This window comes from Abramis brama, assembly GCF_963993115.1.
Source record: "Abramis brama genome assembly, chromosome: 1".
In the NCBI taxonomy this organism is placed as follows: domain Eukaryota; kingdom Metazoa; phylum Chordata; class Actinopteri; order Cypriniformes; family Leuciscidae; genus Abramis; species Abramis brama.
The window spans coordinates 68,004,212-68,021,885 of NC_139963.1; the positions used below are offsets into that span (position 1 = coordinate 68,004,212).

At 38.6% G+C, this 17,674-nt stretch overlaps 1 protein-coding gene across 1 annotated transcript in view; it reads right to left on the reverse strand.

The window, feature by feature from the left end:
* Positions 1 to 877: 877 nt before the first annotated feature.
* Positions 878 to 17,674, reverse strand: part of LOC311094231 (complement C3-like) — a 29,803-nt gene continuing 13,006 nt past the window's right edge. The window contains exons 13-21 of the mRNA XM_084132039.1: positions 13,410 to 13,625; positions 13,102 to 13,299; positions 11,915 to 12,073; positions 11,684 to 11,813; positions 7,113 to 7,190; positions 6,581 to 6,929; positions 6,381 to 6,439; positions 6,135 to 6,220; positions 878 to 1,857 (exon numbers count right to left, since the gene is read on the reverse strand). Of these exons, the coding sequence (XP_083988165.1) occupies positions 1,132 to 1,857; positions 6,135 to 6,220; positions 6,381 to 6,439; positions 6,581 to 6,929; positions 7,113 to 7,190; positions 11,684 to 11,813; positions 11,915 to 12,073; positions 13,102 to 13,299; positions 13,410 to 13,625 (2,001 nt within the window). The 3' untranslated portion in view covers positions 878 to 1,131. The remainder of the gene's footprint in view (positions 1,858 to 6,134; positions 6,221 to 6,380; positions 6,440 to 6,580; positions 6,930 to 7,112; positions 7,191 to 11,683; positions 11,814 to 11,914; positions 12,074 to 13,101; positions 13,300 to 13,409; positions 13,626 to 17,674) is intronic.

Consider the following 17,674-nt stretch of genomic DNA (forward strand, 5'->3'; position numbering starts at 1 on the left):
AATCTGTTTGTTGAGCACGGGCATAATTAGTGCTCCGCCCAGCCCTAAAACCCTTGCTTTGTCACATTTACATTTAGCCTAATAGGAACATTATTTGAAATGAGAAAACATCCTTAAAACATTCTTTGAACATTACATTTAAATGTTTTACATGTTAATGTAATGTTGGTTAATGTTAAAACATCAACCAAACTTGTAGGGAATGTTAGCCAAAGTTCTGAGAACGTTCCCTGCTAGTTGGGTTGATGCGTGAACCCATAACTTGCCTTGTAAAGCGTTACTTTTTCTTTGTCAAGTTACACGTTAACAGGTTAAGAGAAATCAAACTCAAAAAGTAATTCACACTTATTTACGTTCCAAAACCATAAATTCTATCCATTTCCACGTTCAAAAGACTGTCTAGCACCAACCCTTCCTTCTTCTTCTTAAAAAATGATAACGCATATGTTATGCATAAAAAGCTAGTCAAAAGCACATGATACAATTCAAATAATACAAAATATACAAGTATCAAAAACAATCATTCTTACTATAAGGAAAATATTACAAAATGATGAATGTAGTTATTGCTCTAACACACATAATATATTAAATCGTCTTTATGTAAAACCAGAAATCAGGGGGTAAGGCGGATATGACATTATTGATAGGCGACGCAATGAAACGGGCCATTACACTGGTTACAATTGCGGACTTCTCTGGATTTAAATATTGTTGGAAACATTTGTGATAATGTTAGTAAAAGTCAACAAAATATATAACATTTTTCTATTGGGTTTTGGATATTTTAATGCAAAAAATCGTACATATTGAGCTTTTTTTTTTGTCAGCAATGGTGAACGTTAGCATGCAAAAAAATGAAACAGAATGGTCTTGTATGGGATGAAAGTAAGTTGTTTTAATTTTAATTAAACACTTTTTTTTTTTTTTATATATTTGATATTGGTAATATGTATTATGCTGCATTGATATAGAAGAGTTTGCTACAAAGTACAAAAACGTATATAAAATCAATAACTATTTCATTATGTTGAAAGTGCTGTATGTTTTCTGACAAATACATTTATTTTGTGTGGAACTGATGTACATTCAAAGCACTTTGTTCAGCTGAGTGCAAAACGTTGGACTTCTTTATGGCCTTGGGAATAAAGAACAGTTCAGGTTACTTGTATATCCAATGCTTTTCAAAGTGTAGACGGTTTCACACCGGAGATCTTTCTGATCTCTTTTTGACTTGACATCAGTGACATTAAACGTCTCATACGGAGGAATCAGCACCTCTTTCTCACGAGGAAGCTTAGAATATTTTGACACATCTGCACCGTAACAAGTGTAGATGTCAAAACAAGATACATTTCCAAAAAACATACTGTTAGGATCAAGAGAAGAGGATGCAAATGAGCCAAAACGAACTGCTGTGTTCAGTACATTCTCATTAAATTTAACATTTGTACGGCGATAAGACCAAATACATTCCTTTTGTGTTTTCTTTAGAATCTGTATCGCCTCAGTTAACAGAAAGTAAAGTGAATACCATTCGTATGTCTCGATTGGGTAGTTTTGTTTACCATGGCGAGTATCTATATTGAAAACAACATAGACTTTTCTGTCTGTGTACACATAAATGGCAATTGAATGAATCTTTGTCAAGTTTTGTTGTGGCGGCTTATAGTTGTTTTCACCAGCTTGCCAAGCTCCTTTAAAATCAGATTTAGAGATAGCGAGTTCCTTCTTCAGATATTTTGTTTCCACCTGGAGTCTCATGTTGTCTGCACAGCCGTCATATTGATCATCAACAGAATCCAGAGCCATATCCAGTGGAAATATCTCTTTTTCAATAGCAGCAGTTCTGTGATCCTGCAGCAACAGAAATCAATCATTAGTATTCATGTCTGTAATATTCATACCACAACACAAGCTCAGTGAAATCCCTCAGATGATCTAGTACAGAGGTCTCCATCCTTTTTGTGAGCGTGGGCTACCTCAAGGGATAGAATAATCTAAAGGGCTACTTGTTTGTTATACTCAACAATAACAGCAGAATCAGGGATCAGCAGGAAAATGATGCAGACTGGCGCTAGACAGTGCATTCGTGTTCATAGCTCTTAAAAGAGAATGGAATATAAAAGGGAATAAATGGGAAAATGGAGTCGACTGGAGCATAAAGGGATCTACTTGATTGTAAAAAGAACAATCATCTTGCTGAACTGGTAGGACAAAGTACACTCACCCTGAACTGTGCTATTTTGTTTCTATTGTTTTGTCTTCTCCTCGGGATTCTCCTGAATCCCTTTCTATTGAGAGAACTGAAAATGTACTGAAACTGAACAAAAACATTCAGCGACATCTGGACATTGAATCTGATTCCTGAACATGTTTTATTTATTCTGGAAACTGATTTTGAACTGTGAAATCTGGTTTTGAATCTTGATTTTGAAATCTACATTTCCAAATTAAACTGTGGTTTCAATTGTGAACTGAACTACTGTTTATTATTGCTTTTTATTTGTGTTTATTCATATTCTTTTATTTGTCAAAAGATTCAATTAATTTATTTTTCTCAATAACAATACATTTAATTTCCTAGTAATTAACATTTACCTTTGCGTCTGAGTTGCTTGCTTTCTTTAGTTTCTGTTATAAATTCCCTATACTCCAGTGAGTCGAACCCACCTTCTGTAATCTGGTCCTAGACATAAATAGATCACATGTACCCAAGTTATTACGCCATAAACTGGTAGCTGCGGGTTACAGAAGGTAAGATGGAGAAGGGGAGGGGGATTGTAAAGCGACTTCCAATTGTGCTCCTTTAAGGTATGGTTATTCATTTTGTGGTTTGTGTTTGTTTATTTGTTATTTGGATGTGACTGATATTCATGAAAAATATAACTTTTTGTTTTAGTATGTTGGATTTTAATTGCCAGTCGTTGTTCTCTTTTGTTTTGTTTTGTTTCTTATGTTTGTTTTTGTTTTAAGTGACAATTGTGAAACTATGACTGCTCCCTTATTTTTTTTTTATAAATTAATTTCCTAGCCAGCTCTGTGTGTGTTTTTTGTTTGTTTCGTGGTTTTGTTTAATGCATTGGTCGGTTTGTAGCTGGCTAGTGGAATTGTTTTTTGGGGGGTTTTTTTATGCATTTAATTTAACGGGCTTTATTAAGCAGCTGGGGTAGCTACCCACTGTTGTCGGTGGAGAAAATTTTATAGAGCCCTTACAGGTTTTGTGGTTTGATTTGTGTGGTTACACTAATTGTGAATGTGTATCACACATCAAAGCTGTAACGGTCACCAGCTGGAGTGCACTTGAGAGCCACCAGAGGGCACTCCACACCAGACTATCATGTTTCACTCACAAACTACATTTCCCATCATTCTCTGCCTGGACTCATCAGCACTCGTTATCACATTCACCTGTGTCTCATTATCTTGTTAGTCTCAGCCTATTTATTCCATGTTCTCTCATTTACTCTCTGCAAAGTTTTGTATGTTGTTGCACTACATTTGCGAGCGTTCTCCCTGGTTTCATGTCTCTTGGTTTTTTTTGGATTTCTTGCTTGTTCTGTGGATTACTTTTTTGCCTCTGACCCCTGCCTGTTTTGATTGTTTGTTTGTTTGGACGGCCTACCTGTGTTTTGACCTATTGCTAGTGATGGCAAAATGAGGCTTCCTGAACCACTGAGACCTCGCAGCCCATTGCTTCAGCTAAAGGTTCATTACTCGAAGCTTCATTCAGCATTGCTCACTAGTGACACCTAGCTACTGTGCAAAGAAATAGCAGACAAATTAATAATTCTGAACCAGTGTTGAATGGTGAACCAGTGCTGAACCAATTCTTAATAACGATGACAATGATAGTTATCTAACTCTCTGAAACTACTACAACTACTTCTACTACTGCTGACAACACATACAAAGTGGCGCGAGTTTCGAACCTCCTTTTTCTCAAGCGACACTCAGACCGAACCGATGACGTATCCACACAAACCGAGGCCTCGTTTGTCATTAGTCACGTGATTTTCACGTTAACAACACAAGCCTCGAATCGCGGCTTCATCTGGCACGCCCATTTTTTCTCGCCACAAGCTCCGACGCCTCGCTTCAAATGTCACATCACTACCTATTGCCTGTAATTAAGATTTTGCCTATGAAAAAAAAAAAAAAAATTCTGATTTATAAAACCCTTAATTAAAGCTGCATTTGGATCTCACCTTCGAGTCTCGGAGCAGTTTGTGACAGAAAACTTCACGCCCAAACATAGATCCAACAGCCGAGTAAGACGCAGAACTACCATGGACCCAGTAATCCGTCTCTTCCGCCTCAGCCAAGGTAACCGCCCGATAGAGGAATATGTTGAAGAGTTTTGTGAGCTCTGCCATGGGGTGGATTTAAACGATGCGGTCTTAAAGGACATGTTCCGATATGGGCTTGAGGACATGTTAGAGTACCTCATGCCTGACCACACCCCACAATATATTGACCTCCCCCTTCGGATAAGCGGTTTGTCCTTTACTGTGGGCTTTGCGAATTAGGGGTCCCACAATCTCACAGCATCCCCTCAGCCTGAGCTTCTCCACGTCAGCCCTGCCGAGTTTTTTGGATTTCTTGCCTGTTCTGTGGATTACTCTTTTGCCTCTGACCCCTGCCTGTTTTGTTTGTTTGTTTGGACAGCCTACCTGTGTTTGACTGACTAAATTTCATCTTTGAATATAATTGCATTATTTTATATTATGTATCTGTATTATTATTCTTTATTACTATTCTTTATTAGTTTACTATTCTTTATTAGTTGTATTATCTTATGAAGTTTAAAATGCACAAGTTAGACTATAGATTGCATGGACACGTGTTTAAGGAACATATTTTGGACACAAGGAGGGTAGCTCTGAGGATTTTGTTTTCTGCTTAAAGGTATGTGTGCAATGCAATGTTCACTTAGCAGAGTTCCAATGATGATGATACTTCAAATGTGTACAGTTGGTATGCTCTTTGCGAGAAAATGAATGTTTCAACTGATGCAAATGTACCATTTGTATACCACTAATGTATTAATGTATACACAGAAGGATAGTGGATTGCACCATGTGTAAGAATTAGGTATGTATTCCATTTTTAAACATAAGCTATGTACCATTTGTATACCACTAATGTATTAATGTATACACAGAAGGATAGTGGATTGCACCATGTGTAAGAATTAGGTATGTATTCCATTTTTAAACATAAGCTATATGTTTTTTGATACCTTAAAATGAAGACGAAAGTTGCTCAGTTGTGTATTTAAGCTCAATCTTACTGTACTGCAGCAGAGAAACACGGAAACGCATAGACCTGGCATGAATATAACATATTTTCAGAGTTTCTCTCCTGACATATAAGAATAAAGATTTTTCTTGGCAAGATAACTGGTGTCCAGTCCTGTGAATCAAATAATAACGGGAAAAAAGTTTAAATCCAATTCTACAGCCTGTATATTGGATTACCTGTCTGGATTGACCCTTAATTAAAGCTGCATTTGGCTCTCAACCTTCGTGTCTTGGAGCAGTTCGTGACAGAAGCGAAGTGATGCATTTGTGTAATATAATAACTAGCTTCCAGCCAAACAATCATACGGATTCCACATACGGACTACAGTGAAAAAAATTAATCAACACATTATGCTGGGTTAAATAAACAACCCAATTTGCTGGGTAAAATTAAACCAAAACCCAACATAGGTTGTTTTTAATCCAGTGTTTTTTACAGTGCAGGTTAAAAAAAACAAAAAAACCTGTTTGTTTTACTAAAGTAAATCCATGAGTTGTGGAGTGAATGTCTTCTAACTGGTTTGTTCTTAGAACAATGTTTCTCCTGTTTTTCGCATCAATAAGTTGAGAATGTCAGTACTGTTTAATCTGGTGTAAAACCAATTTATATCAGAGTCATATAAGGGTTTGTAGTAGAGATAGAGAATTCTGCGCTGAATTCAGATGCTTCTCACTAGACAGCGCAGCTCTGTTTAATAATGGTCATGTGATCTGCAGTGACCCGTACTTTAACGCAGCTGATCTGGGTGCGATCGCTGTTGTGTACGTGCAGGTGAGATTCTAAGTGGGTGATCTGATGCTAGAACAAGTTGAGCAGTCAAGGAAACTTGCCTTCAGGTTTTCATCCTTGTAGTTGTGGACTCCAGCTTTGATTCGCAAGCGTTCATTTCTGGACACTGAGTGAGGCAAGCGCATGTCTATGAAGAACGCACACACATTATATGGTTCAGCTACACAGAAACCTGCCAGACATCATGCTGTTTAGTTGTGTATGCAAAAACCAGAGATATTATAATTATGCAGTCGCTGCCAAGACAAACAACAGATGGACAGACAAGCAAGAACAGGGCTGTTTACCTGTCCCCCACTGAGTGATACTGTCTGGAAGAACGGTGTCCTCTGGAAGTACAGCCAGCCTGCAATAAATGTATGAAGAGTCACTCCCGACACAGACTATTACAAAATGACCTCTACACTAGGTGTGTTTACATGCATTCATTTTCATCAATCTGAAAATTTGTGTGCATGGAAAGATGGCTACTTAGTCAAACTCTTACCTGTCTGCTATGCTGGGCAGTCTGATGTCAGTCATCGGCCACTGCTTAGAGAACTTGTGCATGCCAGCTAAATCATCTTCTTCTTCCTCCATTGAGCCCGGTAACAAACCCATAAACATAGGGCAAGTTTCTATTTTTCCTTCTAGAAGCCTGGTCACAACACCAGTCTCCTCCCCTCTGTACTCCTCACAGCAGTGGAGGAAGGCTAACCTGCAGCACACGTCCTCGGTGATGTAACGACGAGAGTGACGAGAGCGATGCAAGCGATGCAAGCAGGAATAGTGAATGGAAACCCCCCTCATGCCGTCCAAACAACACCTCTCCACGGACGTGCCAGAATAGATATTCCCTGGGAGATAAGAACACACCGGTAAATGTTTGTCAGTTGTGTGAGACTACTGACTTTATTCTTCATAGGGATTTTGTACATGTTTGTACTATAAAACTAAATCCTGCTCTCATGAACAGATACATTTAGTTGTGTTTTATGCATTCCTGATATTGTGATGTTGTGAAGATTATTCTGACTCACCCAACGTCTCTCTTTTTTCCAAATGTATTGCTCTTTGCTTTAAAGATCTTTTCCTCCTAGATTTTTTTGAGCAATGATCTGTTCCATAAAACCAAAATAAAGCTTAAACATCAGAAAAGAAGACTCGCTCATCCTTCTCTTGGTTAGACTGAGTGAAGAAAATATATTTTTAGTCAAGTCAAGTGAGTTTTATTGTCATTCCGCTACATGACCACTGTTCTACATACTTATACATAGATATGGTAAAAACCTACACATATCTAACTATTGTATTTGTGATGCATTTTTTAATTAATCATAAACTAACATTTAATTTTCTTGCAGGATTACCAATTACATGCTTTTAAAACCTTGAATGTCCCCAAACACTCAGTCAGTCAGTGTGTGTTAGTGAATCATGTCCGCATATAACAAAAAGGGAAATTAAACTAGACAGATATCTAAATTTATACAGTAACTCATGACCTTGAGTAAGTGAAGTAAATTAAGAAATCCAGAGTTTGCTTTTACCTAGTAACAGAAGCATTTGCTGAATTTTGCATTTGAGGAACCAATCATATAGTATTTTTGCTGGCGGGATTCTCTCTGAAATTGGTCTGAGATCCTCCAGCCGTGATTAAAGCATATTCAAAGGCATTGGGTCTCATTCATGAAACACGAGCAGAACGAATTTGTGTAAATCGTGTGTAAAGTGGTTCTGGCGTAAATTTTCGGATTCATTAAAATGTTCGTATTTTCCAAATGTTAGTTGGTACGAAAGAAATCTACACCTGCTCCCAGCCACGCATTAATAGTGCGTTTAACATCCGAACGTTTTGCTCATTAATAATTAAGGCTGCATTTTAATTCACCTTAATCGGGTAGGCCTACATATTTACACATCATTTTGAAAAAATATTATATATATAGGGGAGAGCGGGGCACAAACTAACGCTTTTTGACTTTCTCAGTTTGTGTAAATCTACTTATGGTTCAGAGTATTTATTTTTTCCCACATTAATTTCCCACATGTCTAGTACAATTATGTGGTTTTGTTTTATTAATACAGTATATACTTTTTTCTTGATATACCCCGAAAGAATGGAAGTGAAATGTGACAACATGCCCCATAGGTGGGGTACATTGTAACATGTGAGGGGCACATTTGTCCTTAGGACAACAGCGCTGGTTAATAATTCCCCACGCGGCAATTTACCAGCGCCCGTGTGGCTGGTACCCCCATGACCTTCCCCCCGACTTTACAACCTCGTGACATTCCACACACACACACACTCACACACACACACACACTCGTGGACTTTCAACCAGAAACCCACCACAAGATGCAACTGAGGCACATTGCCATATATGGACTTCCACATAGTAAAATTTTTATTTTACCATTCATTACAAATTTATAATAGAGGTGTGGGTTGCTAGAGTAAAATCTTTAATTCTGAAGGTTCATTGAAAGAAAATCACTCCATAGTGTCTTGTAACTCGACCTGGTCATAAACTTTTATGGCTCCAAAGCTGCAGCTCATCCAGTTCCTCTGCAAGCCCACATTCCATACACTTCCACACAGGCGATCCAAGAACCATGTTTTTGATATGTATGTTTATGTGTGTATAATTTCCATGGCATATTGAGATTTTCTATGTTCTATCATAGAAATCAATTGACTCTGAAAATGCTCAGAATCCTACATTAGAAATGCATACCTGTATTCCCATATTCTGTACACCATGTCTGGTATCATTCTAATCGTAGTGATCTCACGGAATTACATATATGTATGAGATTACAATGAAATGTATTCTTACAGGTAGTATCTTGTCTGAAAGAGGAAATACGAATTCTATCTCTCACATGACAAAGTCAAAGTAGGCGTCTTCTTCTTCACACAAAGAAACTTTTTCCCACTTCAGATCAGAAGAGCTGATTTGCTGTGTCACAAAACAGGGCGTAAACAGATGTCTGTTAAAAGGAAGAGACCCCCACTTCTCACTCTCTTCTCCGGCCTCTCTCACCCTGATCTCTCACCCTTCCTCCTCTTCGCCCCGGCGCAGCGCTTCTCCAAGGAACATCTGAAGAAGGCTCTGGCCTTCTCTATCGAACGAACACATGTTCGAGTCATAGCTGCCGTCCTTTGCAACCAAGATTTGCAACCTCTCCCTTCCCGGGAGATGAATCTGAACTTTCTCGGTAACATTACATTCAGTGAGCCTTTTTAAGCTTCCCGCGACACTGGAAGACGCAGCAGAAACAGGACACCATCCTCGCTTCCTGCCTCAGCCTCAGCCTCACCTGAAAGAGCACAGAATCTTGCAAGTAGGCTATATTGATTCCTATAAAAGCTGTTCCAGGGGTCTCGTGAACTTAGGTTTCTGTATGTAATAATTACTAGCTTTTCCCTTCTCTCTATTTCTTTCTTTCTTTCATGTATTCTGACCACGTTATTGTTTTATGTTCTTGTTCGGTTAAATGTTTGTTTGTGTTTATTGTTTGCATTTTTACGTACGTTTATATTCGTAGCCCATATAATCTCTAGTCTTACATTTATTAAAATTCATTAATACTTTTCACTGTCTCTGTGTTTGAAAACCCACTTTATAAGTCAATGAAACTAAAAGATCCAATTATAAGCTACAAAGCTCGATATATATAGACTATATTGAGTAGTTCTTAATTCATAAACCCAGAAAGTTTGATGTTCGTGGCCAGAAGATAAAACTTTCTTGGAGTTTGTAAATACCCCTTCTTAACTGTGATGATCTTACATTTATTCGCTGGACGAATAACTGATGATCATACCAGTTACAGAACAAGGTAATCTCGATAATTATAAAATAAATGTACATGCGACTTATGAATTATGACCATGAGTTATGATTATTAATATTTCCAAAATTGCCTATATGCTTGAGCTAATTCGCATTTACCCCAGAGTCGTTTATGCTACATATGACAGCTTAAAATGTTATCTGATCTAATAAAAAAAATATACAAAACAAACTAAAATATTTTCTAAATAAAATACAATTAAAAAACTTTTCATATAAAATAATGCCAATTTTTAATTAAATATAAACTCATTTTTGAGTTTTGACTATGAACACATGAAAACACAGCTATACAACATAGTTCAAAACAAATAAATAATTAGTAATTTCTGGACATTGACTCTCAGTCTTTATTCACCTTTTTCTCACGTTTTCTCAATAAAATTAATAAAAGTATAGAATATAATAGCATATTTCTAATAGGGGCACATTGTAACACAGTGTTACAACATGCTCCCGCCTGCACAACTGGGATTAAAACCCTGTTAGTGTCTTCTGCTAGTTAGCGAAGCATTACAGAACTCTCTCAACTGTTAAATAACATCTTGGAGATTAGAATAATATCAGATTTGACTTATTTTAAATAAACACAAAAAATAGAGATGAAAAATTAACTTACGTAAGAAATTTACTTTTGATATGGTTTAATAAATGTCTATGGATATCTTCCAAAAAAAATAAATACATTTTGCGGATTTTTTTTTTCTATATAGTGTTGATATGGCAACTAGTAAATACACAAAGTTTCGTCATCCAAGCATGTAAGGAAGTATTTAAAACAAGCGTGTTACAACTAGCCCCGCGTTAGGTTGTGCCCCGCGCTCCCCTAGTAATTACATACGCTTTTTCTTTCTTTTTACTTTTATTATGAGAGCCAGTAATAGCATCTGCAAACTGAACACTGGAACATCTGCAACGGAAGTCCGCAAGTCACTAGTGTTGCAGTCAAGCTTCATGTTGAACCATTTTCTTTTCACTTCTCGGACTGTTCGATTAACAGATGAAACTCCATTAACTGCATCTGTAATATGCTGCCAATCTTCCTTTTTTTTAGGACCTGATGCGCCACTATATGTACGCTTGAAAATAAAATGTGGCGTTTTGAATGAACTTCTGATAATAAAACTTCAATTTCTGCATCTGAGAAATTTCTCTTTTTCTTTCGCTTTTGAGAAGACATGTTGAAATCCTTCATTTGGTGTCATAATATGATGCCCATATATAGTTGTTAGTCAGATTTAATGGGCGGAATTTATGGTAATTGAGAATGAGCGTGCACGCGCGTCCCATTTACGACTGATTGGAATTCATTAACACACACACACATTTCACTATCACATCTGAGGTTTAGTAAGTATTTGTGAATCAGGAGAAGAGTTTTCGGGAATGTCTCTTTACGCGCAAATCACTCACATATTTACTCGTATATTTACTAATGTTTCATGAATGAGACCCATTGTCTTGAGTCTGTTTAGTTATTTCTGCACAGCAAGTTAGTGGAGCACTAGAGATCAAGTGTTAGTGTTCATTGGGGTTAAGACATTGACCGACTCAGCCAACGTCGATTGGGAGACACGCTAGAGGATACATATTATTGAACGTCAATCAGGAGGCGTTTAGGGGCGTCAATTACGAGATGAACCAGGTAGACTTAAGTCAAGTGCATAGGGGGAAAATTTACTACAATACATATACCTAATCTATTTATTTTTAAAGTTAACAGAGAAAGAATGCTGTGTGTGAAGCACCTGATCCAGCGTCAGTGGATCCTCCTGTGCTGGAATCAAACATCAGTCCCGCGTCGCTGAAAACACCCATATTATTCCGGCCTCCTCCTGCGGTGCAACCCATGTCACCCTGACCCAACGCCTCCCACACCTGAATAAAGGAGTCATGAGTATCCATAAATCTCCTAGAGACAACCAGCAGTTGACTATATTGTCTTGCATTTATGAAGAGTAATGTGTATTGTAACTGACCTTCCTCTGCGTCAGGCGGTTTTTACTCAGCAGAAAGATGGCATTATCCACAGCCACCAGGCTAACCTTTGCTCCCGTGTCATCATTTACTTGAAATATAAAGCTGTTTCCTGGTGAGTGTGAATTCAGTTTTTCTCCCTCCACTGGCCCTAAACTGAGCTAAAACGATCATAATTATATATAGGTGAATCATATCTGTGCAAGTACAAATAATTATACCACTATATGGTTATCAAGCAACACTGTTTTACTAGATACTTTACAAAATACTGTGCAATGGTCTCAAACTCCGTTCCTGGAGGGCCACAGCCCTGAGGTGTTTACTTCCAACTCACACCTGCTTAGAAGCTTCTAGTGATCCTGAAGACCTTGATTAGCTGGATCAAGTGTGTTTGATTAGGGTTGGTGCTGTGGCTTCTCCAGGGGCCTCATTTATACTAGATTTTTTTATTTTTTTATTATGATTTATAAAAGTACGCCAGAACCTGCACAAAATTCCCTTTATGAATCCCAGCCAGTGGAAGATTGTGCTCACATGCATCTCCACCATATGTGGAGCTTACAAAGCCTTATTTTACTATGCATGTCCTCATCTGCATATCATTTGCATATGCATATTCATCCATGTGATGATACCATGTTTAACGGTACAAGACATTAGGAAAATGGGAGATATGGATGTGTGTCACATTACATTGCTAAACATCATTTGGTAGCCTATCCATGCCTTGTTTTTGAATAAATAAATCAAATAGTATAAAATACATTTCAGAGAAAGTTTTTCTAAATCTTTTCCACTGGCCAAATACATTTTTTTTTAATTGCTTTATATTTTATTATATTTATTATATATTTGTATGGCTCAGAATTTGCTTACAGGGGTGAACATTCTCTTGTCAAGTTTGTTTTTATAAATCACAACTTCACAACCGTCAGAAGTGGAGTATGCCTGTTTTGTTCGATGCAATGGTTATAAATTAGATTCGTGGAACTGAGTTTGTGTCAAGTGGTGCTAGCGTGCAGCAGTCGGCTTCCAAAAGTAAAACGTTTTTAAAAGATTTATGAAATACAAATACTTCCAGAACCAGCGCTGTTAAAAAATAAATAAATTGTGGGCACTATTGCACTCTATAATGAGTAGACTATATGTATTCTTCATAGTAGTTTTTAGTTTAAAATGTACTTACTGAGCCTACATACTGGTTCTCCACATCCACAAACACGGAGTCTGCCACCACTTCTGCACGTGGTCGCCATGGCAACATATAGTACGCCACCAGCCTGAATGAAGGCAACATCTCTGTGGTAACTAGTAATGGAATATTTGTGTCAGTCTGGCATACATCTACCCTGGCAGCTGTTATTATTTTCCCTTTGTTCAAAACCTAGACAGGAAGAAGTAAGGAAAAGAGAGCACTGTTTATGTAAAGATTACTGTATTGCAGTCATAGCAATAGCATATAGTATAACGCTTCCCAATATTACCAACACTCACGGCGTATGTCAGCTGCTTCACAAGCTTTCTGTGTTCTGGTGAGGCTGTTTTGATGTACAATTTGATGTTAAGACTGCTGCCCACCGCCACTTGGTTGGCGCCCACTGAGATGTGCAGGTAGTTCTTACTGTGGCCATCAAAACCTAAATATGGCTCCAGAGACATCTCCTGGACAGCCTGCTTTTCTGCATTCACACCAGGAAGTGCTGTTTCTACCTACAGATGTACAGACATATTAAGCAAAATAAGACAGTTCTTAATTTTCAGCTGTGGTTCCACAAAACCTGTCTTTGACATCCATGGAATCTTTCCACAAGGTTCTTTACTCTCTACCCCAACCCCCATATATAATGTTCCCTTTTGAGGGAACTCGCAATGCATCGAAACTACAATTTGGGGATCCCCCAGTGTGAATGAAACTAAGCCAATCGTGATTAGTGTTGCGTCATGACGGCATACACGGAAGCTACTGACAGACCTCAATGGTCACCACGTTGTGAGAACAGACGATAGCTGTGTCCCAAAGTGAAGGCTGCATCCTTCGAAGGCCGTATTTGAAGGCCGGATGGCCGTATTTGAAGGCCGATTGCGTCACCACGGCTCGATGAAGGCTGTTCCAATTCAGTTCTGCATCCTTCGAAGGCCGTATTCGGAGGCCGGTTGCGTCATCGCGCCGCGACGAAGACTACTCTGATTCAAAAGCGACGCCAAATGCACCCTTCGTTTCCCCGTGAAAAGAAGGATACATAAATGGACACTTAGTGGCCTATCCTACCCTATTCTACCCCATAATTCATTGTGCGCCGTTGACAACAGCATTTATTTATTTATTTTTAAAGGCGGCCGAGACTAGAGATCGGTGGTGGACAGCAATTAAATGTAAGTATTTACATTTACATTATTTACATTACAGCATTTAAATGTAAGTATTATGTTTTCATTTACTCAAATAGCTAGCGAAACCAGAGTTAGTTTCTTATAAACTTCTTAACTCCTTCGTCACCATTGCGTGGCTACATTTATCAGGTAGTTTTAGGCAAAACTTGTGGTAATAACGTTATTAGTTTAAAGGAGAAGTTCACTTTTAAAATGAAAATTCTGTCATCATATAATCACCCTCATGTTGTTTCAAACCTGTATGAATTTCTTTCTTCTGCTGAACAGAAAGGAAGATATTTAGAAGAATGTCAGTAACCAGACAGTTTTTGGGTCCCATTGACTTCCATAGTAGGAAAAAAATATACTATGGGAGTCAATGGGACCCAAAAACTGCCTGGTTACTGACATTCTTCTAAATATCTTCCTTTCTGTTCAGCAGAAGAAAGAAATACATACAGGTTTGAAACAACATGAGGGTGATTATATGATGACAGAATTTTCATTTTAAAAGTGAACTTCTCCTTTAACGACCTATTTGTAATATTTGCACTTGTGTATTATAAGAAATATCACTCACCCAATAAAGCCCAAAACAATTAGAAAAGCAGTAGATGGGCAATGGGGTTTCACTTTTATGTGTTTTTGTAGTGCTGTCATGCAAGCTATGTGGTTTTAACCAAATTTTAGTTAACAATGCACTTAAGATTGCTCCTCTGTGTTAAGTACCCTTTTCTGCTTTTTTAGAACAATTCAGGAAAAAATGGGTCTATATATATCTATATATCCTAGAGATTGGCATGGTTTTATTTCAGTTAGCCTAATAGCTAGTTTGATTTGCATTGAGAGATGATCTTATGGAAAGTACCCCATGCCAATCTCTAGGTATGGTGAAGGCTATGTGATGATGTGGGGCTATTTTAATTCCAAAGGCCAAGGGAACTTTATCAGGATGCATAGTATCCTAAAAAAAAAATAAAAAAAAATACTTAAAAATAAAAATCTGCCTGCCTCTATGGGAATTTAACATAGGGGTGTCCAAACTTATGCACCATGTATTTTAAGGAAGAACATTTATTTATTTACAATACATTATTCATTCACAAAGAAAATTGGTGTCCTTAAAGGTTGGATTTTTCCTAATTTTTTAAATTAAGGCATTAAGTTCAATTTATAAAAGATGATTTTTTATTCCTCTTTTTAGTCAGCTTTAGCATGGGTGTCTAAACTTATGCATAGCACTGTATATATATATATATATATATATATATATATATATATATATATATATATATATATATATATATATATATATATATATATATATATATATATATATATAAAAATATAAAGAAAATTAATACACACATCTTTGCTGAAATGTATGGTCCTGTTGTTGTTAACAAGCCTTGGTTCATTTGCTCTGCCTTTAGGATTACAAGTGTCCTGGGACAGGGACGGGTGTGAGTGGGAAACCCACTGCTGAAACTTGGCCCTGGTTTGTCCTCATGGATGAAGTGTTGGGACAGAGACATTGCACCAAACCCCCTGTCCTCATCCCATCAATCACTGAGGACACACCAGGGCCGAGTTCAGTAGTGGGTGCACACGGTGAGGAGGAGCCAGAGGCAGCAGCACCAGCACCACCAGTAGCAGCACTAGCACTAGCACCCACACCAGCAGAAGCACCACCACCAGCACGAAGGCGGCGAGACAGGATGAGTTTTTGGACTTGATCAGAGAAGAAATGCAACTAGAGAGGGAGGCAGAGGCGAGGAGAGCACAGGAGAGTAGGGAGAGGATGTACAGGCGGTTTCCTTATTTGAGAGAATGATTGAAAAATATAAATATGAGCTGAGCTGCTGGACCGGGATGGGCTGTCCCTGGTAAGGCCTCCTGCTGGTGGGACATCATCTGGGACGGTCTCCAGAGTGTTTAAGTGCATATTTCCACTATCCACTAAGTTGTCTACCAACAGGTTTGCAGGGCTGATTCAATTGACGCCTTTCTGAAAAAAGTACTTTTAATAACTACTGTATTTATATTAGGCTACTACTGCATTACTGCGTAGGCTATGTTGCATTTTACTTCTGTATATTTTCAATATACAGTAATATCTGGTTGTTACATTATATACTTTTGTGTAGTTTAATGTAATCATATTGTGATGTGAGGGAAAAAAGTACTTCAGTAGGTTACTTCACATTTGTAAGTGAATACTTAACGAAATATGCAGTTCTGAAAATTAAAGTAACAAAATGTAGGCTTATTGTCACAATATTATCAAATTGTTGCTAACTACAGCAGCGTCCCATATCAAAGGGCGCATCTGACGCGCTCGGACCGGTCTAGCCTACGAAGGATTGTTCTTGTCGCCTGGCAACCGTGACAGCTGCAGATGACGAGCGGGAGAAATACTGGACTTTTTATATTCAATTGGGTTTTATATGCACAGGGCTAAACCGAAAATACACGACCTGGCAGTGCCGGGACTAAAAAATCCTCACCATGTCCTCCAGTAAAATATAAAACATAAAAATGACAATAGCCAATTCTGGCTCCATAACCGTTTACTCAGTTATCAAAATGAATGATCAGCATAGCACCAGTCCTCTCGCACTGTTGCTTGGCGCCAGGAGCGGTGATCGGGAACACCTGGTTGCACAATTAGGAAATCCGAGGAAGGCTACATGGTGCGTCCTTCAGAGGACGCATAGGCTGCATCCTTTAAGTCTGCGTCCTTCGAAGGATGCAGCCTTCACTTTGGGACACAGCTAATATGTCAGTGGTGTCCTATCCAAATCATCAGGGCGCCCTCTATGAGGTCTCTGTGAGTCAATATGCAAGAGGTTCGGCCCAGTGGAAGTGGATCTGTTTGCATCTCAAGAGACAACACACTGTCCACTGTGGTTTTCTCTCAAGCATCTAGCCGCACCGATATGCATTTCCCCCATCGCTCTGCTCCTGGGAGTTCTGGAGAGGGTCCGTCATGACAGGGTCAGTCTACTGCTATTAGCCCCATTGTGGCTGGCCTGAGTATGGTTCTCAGACATGAAATCGGTCCTGGATGGCCCTCCATGGGTAATACCCATCAGGCGGGACCTGCTGTTGCAGGCAGAGGGCTCAGTATTTCACCCTCGGCCAGAGCTATGGAAACTCTGGGCTCCTGAGGGATCACAGTACCTAGAAGCTGGCCTGTCAGCAGAAGTAATCGAGACCATACTCAGCTCTAGAGATCTCTCCACAAGGAAATTGTCCAAAATTGGCCTAAAATGGAATGTGTTCACCATTTGGTGTAGAGAGCGCAGTGTGGACCCAGTTAACTGCCCAGAGGCTTCAGTGCTGGGGTTCCTCCAGGATCGCTTCTCTGCTGGTCTTATCCCATCCAC